Consider the following 14,419-nt stretch of genomic DNA (forward strand, 5'->3'; position numbering starts at 1 on the left):
AGGCCTTTTATGGACTATAACTCATTTTGACTACTACTCGTCTCACAAAGTGATATTGGCCCTTGAAAGTTTACCTCAAGATTTTAGCCAGTGAATTATCAGAAAAGGGATAAATCCAGGGTACCAATGTTAGTTTCTACTATTCTACATCAGACATTAATTTGGTGCCGTTAAGACTGGCAAATCCCATGACACCAATACTGGTTACAGAAATAAACAATGAACAAAAACAAGACTAGATTTATCATTTAGAACATGACACTTGGAGAGATTTGACTGACTAGGTTGCAGGGCCTCAATGTGTTTTTCAGCCCCTTGAAATTTCGTCTCCCCTGAACTAAAGTTACGAAGGCTCTTGAATGTTATTAACTCACAAAAATATAATGTGAATTCAAAAGAACCACATCTGGAAAATGTTGAAGAAAAAAAATCCATTGATTTATAAGGCGCTTGGGTGTGAAGCACCAATTGATTGCTGATGGAAAAAACATTAATATTAAAGAAAAGTGGGGGGAAAAAAGGAGTCTACATTGGGGATCAAGGTTTAGCCTGTTATTCATTGCAAACATTTATTACATTTCATATGATGCAAACAACAGTAAGTCCCACCCTTGCTGGAATAGCTCATCATCTTGTCATGAGGGAATTAAAGAGACACAAAGGGACAGGGACAGAAAAAAGTATGTATTATGCGCAATTCCATTGTTTCCTTACAAAATAAAAACAAAAACAAAAACATAACAATCATCTCATAGTGAATTTTGGCATCTCCTTCTCTCCTGTTGTATTGTGGAGTAATGGTAAATAAAACAAAAAACTCAAAAGAACAAGGCATGCATAATAGTATCTGGTAATGCACATAGATCAAAGGATACCACTTATAAATACAAAATCCATGTACGATGTTTGTGTACATTTCATATATATGGTCCCTTTCTTAGGTGTCTTAAGCCTATCTACCTGCTCCCACTGTGGGACGTGTCTTCTGCTTGGTCACTAGATTAACCCTGTGAAAAGGTCTGAGCAGGAACGTACATCTGTAGTATGAACTTCTAACAGTGATGACTACTAGACGTTACATCTGGCTGTTTATTTTATTCCTCGCTTCATTTCTTACTGCATGTTATTATAAAGATATTTATTGCAAAGTTCATTTAATTTATTTAAATAGTCTTCCTTGCATCAACTGACCATTGTGCTACCTACACAATTTCAAACCTTATCAGAGTTACAGCCAGTATTACTTCTATTAAAACGTTCCTCTTGTTAGTTATGTTACCACCCCATGCTTCTCTTATGTAAATTTAAGGAGAAAAAAAAAAAGAAAGAAAGGGGGGGGAGGGGTGTTTTTGACTATTTTGACTCAATATAATGTGACTGTGCCCACAAAGCCTGGGATGAGAGTATTTTAACTTCCAAATAACCTAAAGAAACTCATCACATTTCTGATACACCAAGATCAATGCACTGTTCCATTTTAATAAATGGGTAAAACAGCCACATGTATAGAGTGGGGGGGTGTGCATGTGGCCACTTCATTTAGTTATTGAAACCATGTGGGGAAAGCAAAAAAAACAAAAACAAAAACACTGCGATTAAATACGATGTTGAATGTCTTTACTGTTAAAAAAAGTGTACTGCAATGTATACAACTATGTTGCTCTCTCTCATTGTTTAACATGTTGTTGAAGAGGGGGTGGGGGAGAGGCATTGGATTGTTGATTATATAAATGGAATCATGTACAGTTTTACACTTATAATGCATCTATCATCATTATCAACAGATCGCAGGGAGCGAGGGAGAAAGGGGCAGCAGAGGACAGACAACATAGAAAAGATTCATCCGCTTGAATTTGAACACCCTTTGCTGTGGAACCAATGCTATGTTACTCTTTCAAAGAGGGGAAGGAAAAAAAAAAGCGAGAGATGGAAACAACTGTGTTCATGTACAGGTATGAATGCTGTAAGTGCAGAACCAAATGTTCGACCAATAAAAGTCTATTGGGATCAAGTTGTACTGGTTTCTCTGAAGGTGGATGTAGACTTGATTAACCGAACGTGGGGCTGAGCATGATGGTACTGGTGGCAACGGTGGGCGACTCGAATGGTTGGATTTAGCGCTCGCCCTGATAATCGTGGTGGTGGTGGTGTCAGCGTGTCACGGGGCTTGGCTTCTTTAGTCGATGTACTGGGAGAGCCAGCGGAAGCCCTCGCCGTAGCCCTGCCTCTTCAACACACTGCACATGAACACCTCCAGTGGTCTTGTGTTCAGCTCCTTCAAGGGAACGTTGCCCTGAGGATGGAAGAAAAAAAAAAAAAAAAAGCAGAAAGAAAAATTAAACCAAATCCACTTTGGGACCACAACACATTGGTACAAGGCTCATTTACTGCACATGATCCCCTACGTCTTTTACATTGATAAAATATCTGACATGTTATGCAAAAGAACCAGGCAGGGATTTATCTAGGACTGCTGGTCCTTTCATATTTTGATATATGAACTTATGTATATTTTTTTCTGTTCTTCAGCATTTAGAGCTTTAAAGCCTTGGTTCACTTGGACGGTGTCTCACCTTTCCTGTCGTCTGTCCGTACAATCCGAAGATTTCCCTCAGCTTCTCCTCGCTGATGGCTTCTGGCCTGTCAATCTTGTTGCCCAGGATCAGAATAGGCACATTTCCGATGGTCTCATCTGTCATTAATGCCTGGGTGAGTCAATGAGAGTGACAACATCATTTTAATTCGTATTGGTAGGTAAAGGTAGATTTGGAATCATATTCCAAAAAGTAAGACAATGCGCTACCTTCAACACATTTAAAATTCATCTCAAACAATGGCTAATAAATTGTTGTACATTGTCTGACAGTGTGGGGTAAATTTTCTTATTCACTATTTTTGTCTGACCTGTCAGAGACCACAGATGAGGAGCAGCCTTTTAGCTAACTCTGGTATATTTACATTGATATCTTCAATAATATGCACCGTCCCTTCTAAATTAAAGGGAAAAAATTAATTCACGAGCTGATTTATTTTAAAAAAAAAAAAAAAAAAAAAAAAAAATTTAAAATGCGGAGTTTGAATGAAGAGTTTATGGCTATTATAATTTTTTCTAGTAAGTTCTCACAGTTATTGCTTTGATTGTCCTCTAACTGACTAAGTTATATGTAACTAGTAGACAGTAGTAGCCTTTGAATAGCATGAGTTTTTAGTGACTTGAAGTCAGACAGGAGACCACACTAACAATGACGTAGTAGCTCATTTGGCTTATGAACCAGCACTGTTCATAGGTTACTGCCTGTAAAACTAAAATGTGACCTTGAACACAGCTGGTGTGAATTTAAACAAACTTGCACACAAGTTTGGTTAAATTCTTTCCAATACAAAGAGGAGGAGTGATTCTTATAGCCATGCCAGGTCATTGATCATTCACCCAGATTTGTCCATTTAAAAATTAAATTTAAAAAAGCCAGCAAAAAACATGCTTTTGTGAAACACAATTAGAAAATAAAGAGTGTGATTAACATTTTCCTGTAACTCCTAAAATACAAACAAAACATTTGACTGGCCAATGTTACACTTTGTCATTTAGAATTTGCTCAGTTTTGGATGTTCCGTGAGCAGCTTTTGCCTTTCAGACTATTCTAAAACTGGTAAATTAGTTACCAGAAATATCCCTTTGGTCGGCTGGTTGAAAAGTAGATTAGAACATGTAGGGAAGAGAAATGAACCCCTCTCTTTTAAGAAGCGGGGCTAGAAGCAGATTTTTCAGAAACATCCAAGACATTAGATTAATGCACCACAAACTGAAACCCTTAAAAAAACATTTGAATAAAGAAAAACTGCCATACTGTTTTGTATAATCTATCATAATTCCCATAATATTGGTACCCATTGGGCAAACAATTGTGATCAATAATATTGTGGTGCCGCTTTCATACAAACACACTTTTTTCAACATGTTTCCTTTTTCTCTTATTTTTAAAATAATTATTAATTATATTTTGTTCTTTTTCTACATGATTACTTGTTTTCTGAAATAAATAATCCCTTTATGAGTAGTTCTTTAATGGTCCCTTTGTATCTTTATATGGACTTACTGGGGAAAAACAAACTATTATCTCCTCTCATTTTTTTCTCAAATTGCAAAATTATCAAATACATGTGGTAAAAGGTAACATGCACAATGAATAACCAAAACTTCACTTATTTCTCTCTTTGTTTTTATACTAAAAGCTGTCAAAAACGACGCTTAGCGGTGTGATGGTGACCACGTGTGTTGCGGGTACTTACATCAAGTTCTGCTTTTGATTCACCCAATCTCCCGAGGTCTGCACAATCCACAAGGAAGACAATGCCATTGATGGCAGGGAGGTAGTTTTTCCACACCCTGCGGGCTGAGTGAACAAACAAAATTTAATAAAAAAAAATCTTATTTGTCAACTTCTCTTCTGTTTTAACCTTGGGCTAACCAGACTGAAAACTGAAGTACATTAGCCATACAAATGAATATTGTTGTTTCCTTAAAAACAAAATGCAATCAGTAAAATACAAAAACTATCAGAACACAGACACACCTTGTGCGTGGCCTCCAAGGTCAAAGGTGGTGAAAGTCATACCAGCAATCGTCAGCTCTTCTGAGGCTGGAGGGGAGGAAATGAATCAGTCAAGCAAAGATACTGAAAAAACATCAGTTTAATGCAATTCCATATGGAATATCCAAGCGCATGTTACACATAGGTACGTTACATTTATGATATTACATCCAATCAACAGCATCTGCTTTAAAAGTGTCTGTTAACAAGAAAACAGATATAAATGTCTGTAAAAGCTGCCTCCATTTCTTTGTATTGATAGTCTTTTGACACATAACCGAATGAGCATGTGTGAACGTGCATGCATGTGACAGAGTAAGCACCAACTCACTTGGGTGTAAAGTTGGCACATGCTGTCCCAATCTGTCATCTTTGAGCATGTGCAGTAGCGTCGTTTTGCCAGCATTGTCCAGGCCAAGAAATACTAACTTGCCGGATTTCTTATACAGTCCTGAAAGAAAGCCAAAAGTATTTCAGAACACAAGCCTGTACGCTACTACTCTTTTTTTAAGTTGCTGAATCACATTATATATTTTTTTAATCTTTAAAGCAAATCAGTGACACTAAATAAAGGCTGTCAAGCTCAGACCTGTTCTTAGAACTACAGGGGATATTTAATCCACATAAGTTTATATAAATCAGAACACCATTTTGGTTTTCTCAAATTCACACAATCATTATTTAAAAAGAAGTAGTTAGTTTCCAATTTGATGGACTGATTTGACTATTTTTCTTTCTTCTTCTTTTTTTTTTTTTTTACATTTATTTAAAAAAAAAAAAAAAAAAACTTTTCTCAAAACATAAAAAGGTGCAAAGTTATGCCACTCCTTGATCAACTTTCCTAACAAGATTACAAGCCTTTGTGTTTACAACTCTGAGTCAGCATAGTGATACCTGGTGGATTTATAACATTTCTGAGTCAGTCAACTGGATGACATCATTACTCACAGCAGCACTATGCGACCTGTCTAACTGGGAGAACAGGAACGCCCGTTTCATATAAGCAGTTCGAACACAGAAACTAGAACAGCACACCCTGGGGAAAAGAGCTGCTGGCACACATTTCAAATGGACACTCAGAGAGAGAAAGAAAAGAGGGGGAAAAAAAAAAAGGGTGGAAAATTCTGTCATGTTTCTGAGAGATGTATCCTTTATGAGGCTTTCATGTTTACGCAGCATGTGGACATCACTGAAAGCTTTAAGCTGAGCGACTTTCAGGGAGCAAAATGGCAATGCCATAACCCATAGGCTACCGTGTCTTGGAGTTCTAACCAGGAACTAAAGACATACACTGAAGCAATAGAAAGAATTTGAAAAATGATGACCACTCCAAAAAAATGGTGATACAATCAAAAGTGTAAGAGTGTAAAAATGGATGTGTTAGAATGTGAAACAAAACAAAGCATTTTCCTGACAAGGGCTGCAGCTGAAAAATATTTTATGAACAACAATAAAATTTTGCAGTGTGGATTAGGAGATAATGAGTGAGGATGTACCAATCCAACTTATTCCATTTCTAATTTGATACCTTACCTTCAGTTATATTTGATATCAGATCTCAACTAAGACTGTGTCCCTCTTATGTCAACAGGGTCAGGATTGAATAAATGGCCCATTATACCTGATGTCTCCCTAGCAAATGGCGGCAGACGCCAGAGGTGACGTTTAAAACATGCTTTGGTGCATTTTTCCTGATCATGCACCTCTCAATTTTTGTTACCTTGCATGGAGGTGCAGACAGGTTGAAGACATGCATGTGCAATCCTGTCAGTTTTTAACCACCATTTCATATATTGGTGCAGAAGCTCAGAGATATCCATATTACACAGAGGGAGATGCTGCAACAGCCTGGAAAGATCAGACTTTCTGTGTGAAACTTTGGAAAGGTTTTGCCTGAGGGACAACACCTATTTGTTTAGGTGGATATTGCAGCAAGTTTCAAGCACTCTCAGCCAGTATATATAGTCCTCACGCCACAGCTGACTTCAGGGCTGGACTGGGACAAAAAAAATAAATAATATATATATATATATATATATATATATCTCGGCCTGGGCATTTTGACTAGAGACCGGCCCACCAGGTATTAAAGCCATAAAGCCTTTGAATGAAAATAAACGCTGTTGTGACAGTGATGTACACTGTCCTGTTGGCATATGTATGATTTCTATACATTTTACGTCAGATAAAAACTTTGGTTGTAAGATTCAGATAATTATTTTTTTTTAAAAGCGAGACATTTTAAATGAGAATAAGAAAGAAAAGTATTTCTTTGTGCCCCCCTTTCCCTGTTAATGCCCTACCTGGCCCCCTGGCAAAACTTTGCTAGACCCGCCCCTGCACAGTTACCAGCTGTCAGCTACTTAGAAAAGGATCCTGGTGTTATTTGTCTCTCAGAAACAGTTCATAACTTCCCTTCAACTCATTCATGTCACCTAAAAAGGTAAACCTGTTTCTCCATCACCTGTTCAGCTTTGATGATTCAGTAAGGACATCTCCTGGTTTCATCTTCATGTTTCCCTCTCACCAGATATCCAAACAGATATCATGACCAGCAGCTTTTACAGCTGTGGCTCCAGCAAACATCAGCTGATACTAGAAAGTAATATTAAATAAATTCTAACAACAGCTGATCAAGTTTAAACATGCTGCTGTTGTTTAGCGCGACATCCGCTGGTTTCCTCTTTCTGGCGCAAAATGGGAGATAAACAAACAAGAGAGACGGGACTTGCGTCAGAAAAGACGATCAGCTGATCATTGATCAGATTCATGATTGAAGCAGCAACAGGAGAGGGAGGGGAAGAGAATGAGAGAAGAAGAGGCAGCTGACAGCGTGAAGACACAGAACTCCAGCTTTGCGTCTTTTTCCATTCTAGCTGAAGTCCGGGACAAACTGCGTTCCTTCTCAGCTCAATACGAAACGCGTAATATTTTCTCTGAATACAAGATTTTTTTTTTAACAAGACGGTTGGCAACTCTACTAACGAATCTTATGAATAAAATAAAGTTCACTATCAGTAACATCATAGCACCCACCCAGCTGTATAGAAACTCCATCATGCTAGCCAGTACGCAGTACGAGTTATTGTAACTGACTGTAAAAAGTCAGCACAACGAAAATAAAATACACCTAAACTTGGTTTATATCTGACCCAGATAGACTGCAGGTCATAACTTCTTACCTGAAGTTCACCTGACACTCAGACCGGCGGCCGCCTCGAGTCTCTCCTCCTCCTGCCTCCCCTTTCCCTCATCCACCTGCTGGCCTCTGTGGAAGCTCCGCCATAGCCACCACCAAACAACTGAGTGATTTTTACACATCGGCCAGCATCTGGCCAATCCACCACCTTTCATTGTTTATACCGTTACAAAAGTTAAGTTGTATTTTCCTAGGGATTCTATATGTGTAGTTTCTAGGCCGTGTGAAGACTAATACCTCACCCAGGAGGTGTCCAGGAGGCATCCTTGTCAGATGCCTGAACCACCTCAACTGACTCTTTTTAATGGGGAGGAGCAGCAGCTCTACTCTGAGCCCCTCCCGGATGGCCAAACTTCTTACCCTATCTCTAAATGAGAGGCCATCGGCCAGCCACAATAGACCGGTACAGCATCTGCATCACTGCAGCCACAGCACCAATCCATCTGTCGATCTCCCGCTCCCTTCTCCTGTCACTCGTGAACAAGATACTAGAACAGCACATATAACTGAAGGTGGGTATCAAGATACTTCAATCTCCACTTGGGGCAGGAACTCCTCCCTGACCCGGAGTGGGCATTCCACCCTTTTCCGACTGAGGACCATGGCCTCAGATTTGGAGGTGCTGATTCTCATTCACAGCGCTTCACACTTGGCTGTGAACCGCTCCAGTGCGAGGTGGAGGCCATCACCTGATGAAGCCAACAGAACCACATCATCTGTGAAAAGCAGTGATGAGATTCTGAAACCACCCAGGTGAAAGCCTTTCGCTATTTGGCTACACCTAGAAATTCTGTCCATGAAAATTATGAACAGAATCAGGGACAAAGGGCAGCCCTGGTGGATCCCATCACCCACCGGGAATGAGTCCAACTTATTGCCAGTTATGCAGACCAAGAGCTGGTCCAGTGTTCCATGACCAGGATGAAAACCGCATTGTTTCTCCTGTATCCAAGGTTCGACTAACAGATGGACTCTCGTAACACTGATCTGCCAAGCAGCAAGCAGATCAGTGTTAGTCAATACTCAAAAAAGTAATTATCACTCCCAGGAGAAAGTAATTAATTTTACTTGTAACATTACTTTCATCTTACTGTAACATAGCTGAAATGCATTGACTCATCATTACCATTTAACAATACAGAGGCTAGTTTCACACACCAAAACAAATCGCTATCCTAATAAGGTCACACAGATAAGATAAGATAAGATAAGATAAGCTTTATTAGTCCCACACGTGGGGAATTTGTTTTGTTACAGCAGAAAGTGGACAGTGCAAAGTTACATAGAAAAATTAGAAAAACACTGGAATAAGATAATGATAATAATATGATCTTTCTCTCAGTGTTTAGGTATGAACACAAAACTGACAACACAAAGCAATGATGAACACCAGCACAAAGACACTTCAAAGCGATCAACACAGTAATTCTATTGTTGAAACGGAGGCTGCAGCCTGTCTGCTCATCAGTTTGTTACCTTTGAAGTTTAGGGTCTGTCTGGCTGGGTTGGGGTCAGCAGTCACTCAGCTTTAACATCACCCTGCGTTCTTGGCTAGCTTAGCGTTAGCATACTGTCTGACTAGATGCTTGCAAAGAGTCGAAGCTGTGTTAGCAACATAATGCAGGTGTTTATGTCCTAGATGGAGTTTCCAGTTTACCATTGCATTCTCATCCTATTGTGCAATAACAATAAAAGTAATGTCATATCCACAATATAGACTGTGTCACTATTTGCAAGTGCAAGAACCGATAATTGGATCGATAGACAAGCAGACCAACGAGACTAACAGTTCCCAGTAGTCCAAGGAAATGGACAACTGGGAACCGGTTCTTGATTCCCATCCCTAGTTGGTACTCACCTAAAAACTGTAGTACGCTATTGAAACCGCTAGAAATCCACTCCAATAGGAATGACATATCCGGAGCTGTTGAATCCTGAAAAACAACCCCACCCCCCAAAAAAAGAGGATTCAAAACAAAGGAAAGAACAAATTAATTCACAGAGAAGGGTATTTTTGCCCCCTTGGACTGATAAGTGCTGTAAAGTGAAGCAAAATTCAGTCCTCCCTTTTATTTTCCTTCTGCATAAAGAAGATTTCAGTGGCCCTGGAAGAGAATTTAGTCTGTGTGTGTGTGTGTGTGTGTGTGTGTGTGTGTGTGTGTGTGTGTGTGTGTGTGTGTGTGTGTGTGTGTGTGTGTGTGTGTGTGTTCTTTTTGGGGGGATAAATATATGGTACTCAGATTTGAAATTTAAACTACACTTTCTAGAACCTTTTGTAATTGTGTCTTACCTTAATTTAACTTCTGCACCAAAGTAAATTATTTCTGCTAAGTTAAAGAAAATATCTTATCTGATTCAACAGTACTTTTCAAATTTTATAAGTTGTAAAATTGTGATTTTTTTATTTTTTATTTTTTTTTAAATAGGGCAAAAACCAACTTGCAAAAGTATCTGAAAATATTAAGTGATAAACACAATTAAAGGGTAACACATAACTTAAGAACTAAATATGCCAGTTGCATCAACCTATCACACAGATACTAGCAACTGCTGATAAGAACAGTGAGTGCCTTTCTACAGCCAATGATTATCTTGTTCCAGCAGGACAGGAGATTCAGAACCCTGATCACATACCATCTGACAGTTTCTTGACAGACAACATGAGCTTTAATCTGAAAATTATGCCGTCTAAGACATTTAAATGGGGGTAGCCTAATTGTTTGTCCAATTAAAAAAAAAAAAAAAACCCACAAAATAAACAGACTCAGATAACTACTATAAGTATGAAATCAATAGCAGTTTCTGTTGTGTAACAGATGTTTTTTCTCTTCTTTTTTTCTGGGTAAGACACATTTTTACAGTCTTCATTTTTTATTTCTACTTCACATAAGCTTCTTTGTCTCCCATTTAAGTGACCCAATCAAATATGTGAGTGCTATGCTTATGACGTTCAATAAAAGGGAGGACAGAAAAAGCAAACATCCCCTCTCCAATAAGAAGTTTTTGCACTCCATTTCCAACTTCATCTCATTTTTCAATCCTCTGCACACTGATCACAGCAAGGTAAGCTGGTACAGACCTCTGGCCCCAATTACGTAACATGAAAACAACTCCAGGGCTAAAGTATAAGGCTGACAAAGGTCAAGATCATGCAAATACAGCTGAACTACACGTCAGCTGGTGCCACACTGTGGACCGATATGCTCCCATGCCTGCCTCAGTGACTAAAATATTCGGCAAGCAAAAGATGCATGTGGCCATAAAAAGCTTGTCTGAAGGCTGCTGCCTTACCCTGTTTCAACTGGATTTGGCGGTGTCGTTTACAAGATGTGCAAACTGATCATCAAGCATGACCAACTGCTACTACTAGGGTCTGAAATGAAAAGCCAAATGCCAACAGATCTTCTGTTTGGTCGGTAAATCTCAGAAGACTTTCTGACACACTGACGGGTAAATATATGCCCTAAAAAAATACACATGAACAACTGTAAAAGACTATGCTGAGGCTCTACTACATTTTGCTGTTGTTGACTTGCTCTGTCATTTGCAGTCTGTCTCAGAGTCCAATGAACAATGACAATATTCTAACAAGAGCTCACCCAAACCAAACGGTAGCCCTAAGAAAGACACAGACACTATCAAAATAAAGGGAAAATAGGAATGGGTCTTTAGAGTAAACAAATAAAAATGTAATGCAAAGATGAAGGTGAATTACTCTGATCAAACTGATTATCCATGAAGAAGGTTTCCGAACCATTACAGCGGTTTTTTCCTCATAAAGGGCCTCTAGAACGAATGGTCCCCACTTAAGATGTCAACGTTACCTGTGTTATCTTAACAGAAGTTTATGAATTTTCCTGGCCATCTAATAGACAACAAGTTTCCTTAAAAGAACACCCCCTAAGAAACAACTTCTTAAAAATCCATTCTCATGTCATAAGATTGAGGAAAAGGCAAAAACTATTAGGTGGGCCTAGGGCTGTGCGATATGACCAAAATCTCATATCCCGATATAAAACATCTATCGTCCGATAATGATATAAATCACAAAAATTTAACATTTTCTGTAAATTCTGTGAATCTCGGGTAGCTGAAGTGTTTCCAGCTGGGCGTCATATATCTGGAGTCGAGTGTTTTACCGATGCATGAAACTACACATTTTTAGACATAGGTTGTAACAGCCGCCGTTTTCTTTGCAGCGTGCTGCAGGGAAAAGCCTGTTCTAACGTTTGAGTCTAAGGTTTATTTTTTAGCACCTGACGGCTCTTTTTTGCTTCTCATCGGTAAATACTCTCCATACTATTTTACGTGATTCAGTTTATTTTGAAAAGTCTCAACAGGATCTTGAGCTTTATTCTGAAAGGTTTATGTGGAAAATAAACAAGCGGACGCCATGGTTTTAACATTGTTGTTGCTAATGACAATGCATAAAAACAGGCGCTTGTCCGCCCATAGTGTGGTTATATTAAATATAAGAGAAAGAGAGAACTTTAAGAAATGAATATAGCCACTACAGTGACCATCAAAACGATGAAAAAATATTGCCATAAACAGTTTATTTTGCAACACCACGAAACAAATGATAGCGTAAAATGAAACGATAGACGTTTTATACGTGGGCCCCAAACTTTTCACATACATTACGTTTTTTTTGTTAGTTTGATTTTTATTTTTTTTTTTTTACTTTTAAATATGCTCAGTAAAATTTTGTGCTCAATTGCTCAGTACTTTGAGAATTATGTTTTGAAATTAGTTGTTACATATATTAAAATAGTTATGCTACAAATGTTCGCTTTTGCAAAGTTACGTGAAACAACAAGGCAATTAATTTCATTGGCCACTATATTTTCTCTATATTTGTCTCCTTTGCCTTGAACCTTTAACTTGTGACAACAAAAAAGATGACTTCGGGAACTCAAACGTGCCCTCAAAGAAAAACTCGTTATAACTAAGATGTCTAATATAATTAAATCTGACATTTAAATACACTGCAATAACGCTGAGTCAACATTAAATGGGTAAGAGGGGTGTCTTATCAAAAATCGTCACCCATGTAGACCGCTTACCTCAAACACTAACGTGATCTACCTCTTGAATTCCTAGTTCAGCGTGTTAGTAGCAAAGTGCTCATGTCTTAGATAAAGCCTATCAGAGCAGTGTGTTACCAAACTAAGATGGGGCACATTTTCTCCTCTGAGAAGATGTGAATTATTATCACATTTAGGTTTCAGGCAGTACCTGTCAACTAACATAACACTGCGAAGACAACGAATGCGGTTTGACTCGGCTGTCAAAATCCCCGGGTTATAACAGCCAGTATCGACGTAGCAGTGAAGTGAGCTAACCTTCAATATGACGGCTAATGTTACAGCAATTGATGGTCTCTGCCAGGTTACACTTCAGCCAAAAAACTACAACGAGGACTGTATTTAAGAATGCCAAAAAACCATGCCACGCTTATATATATATATATTGGTTAGGTATAGTTTGAAAAGAGAAGGCGAGGCCGGCTAACCGGCTAGCAGGAAGCTTCTAGCTACGTGTCATATTCTCTATCACTTAGGCGACGTTGCATCGATGGCTACGTTAGCTAACTAGCAGTTAGCTACAAAAGCGGCTCTTCGACGTGCTAAAACCATGAAATCTGTGCAATACTCCGACTGTTTTTCCAACTCTGAAATAAGCACCAATGTTTAAATAAATATGACAACGGGTCAATTTAAATGTACACCCCACTCCCAGCACCGTAACAGTAAACTTGGTGTAAGAAATGCTAACGTAGCAATACTAGCAGCCGGGAGAAATTGCTAGCCTAGATGTCGAACGTTTACGGGACTCTTTTCAGATATCAAGTACATTAAACAAAAAAAAAAACTTACCCGTTATCTAGGTGTAGATTAATATAACAAGTATGTTCGCTCTAATACTCATGTAAATTGGTCACTTGCTCAAAAAAAACAGAGAGCCTGCAAAATGCCAAGTCCTTCTCTCCTCCTTCGTGTTTTGTTACTGAGCCACGACACTGCAATGGCTGTCCAGCAACTCCCCGAAAACTCTGCCCTGCCGCTTCCTGTTTATGTTTCACAGTCATCTTTCCGGCAGGGGAACTAAAATCTAGCTCCGCTCTGGATTTCTTTTTGTTTCAGAGCCAACATGGACATATTTTGCTCATTTTTTAAATTAAATAATTTTATCTGTGTATTAACGCGTGTGTGATGGTTTGCTCCAAGTTTTCATATTATTATAGTCAAATAATCTCGTTAGGCAAGTCCATGTCAGATCTGATATGACGAGATATACTTTGTTTATATCACATTTAGAAAATCATTTGTTTAAAGCAGTTCAAATTAATAGTAAAATAATAATAAGAAAGAAAGAAATGGAAAATTCTAATAATAAAATCTTGCACTCCATTCAGGAGGTGCAGAAGATAGTCCTCCTGGGCACTGGTCACATTCTGAGGAGGACTTTATCCATCAAGTGAATCATCATATGATATCTCATAGTAGTTCTAAGTTGAAGGAATAAACTCAATATCATGAGTGAACAGAACAGGATTTTAAGGATGATAAAATATTAATATTAATAAAAATACCCGTCAGATACTTTCTCTACGAGGCAGGTGTAT

At 38.5% G+C, this 14,419-nt stretch overlaps 1 protein-coding gene across 1 annotated transcript; it reads right to left on the reverse strand.

Moving 5' to 3' along the window:
• Positions 1-537: 537 nt before the first annotated feature.
• sar1b (secretion associated, Ras related GTPase 1B) lies at positions 538-13,843 on the reverse strand. Its single transcript, XM_040032302.1, has 7 exons — positions 13,671-13,843; positions 9,650-9,725; positions 4,924-5,043; positions 4,575-4,640; positions 4,291-4,394; positions 2,574-2,705; positions 538-2,293 (listed from the first exon to the last, which is right to left on the reverse strand). The coding sequence occupies exons 2-7, from the start codon at positions 9,705-9,707 to the stop codon at positions 2,177-2,179; spliced, it is 597 nt and encodes a 198-aa protein (XP_039888236.1). The 5' UTR covers positions 9,708-9,725; positions 13,671-13,843; the 3' UTR covers positions 538-2,176.
• Between the last annotated feature and the right edge of the window lie 576 nt (positions 13,844-14,419).

Source organism: Simochromis diagramma, unplaced genomic scaffold (genome assembly GCF_900408965.1).
Source record: "Simochromis diagramma unplaced genomic scaffold, fSimDia1.1 OVJJ01000216.1, whole genome shotgun sequence".
Lineage (NCBI taxonomy): Eukaryota > Metazoa > Chordata > Actinopteri > Cichliformes > Cichlidae > Simochromis > Simochromis diagramma.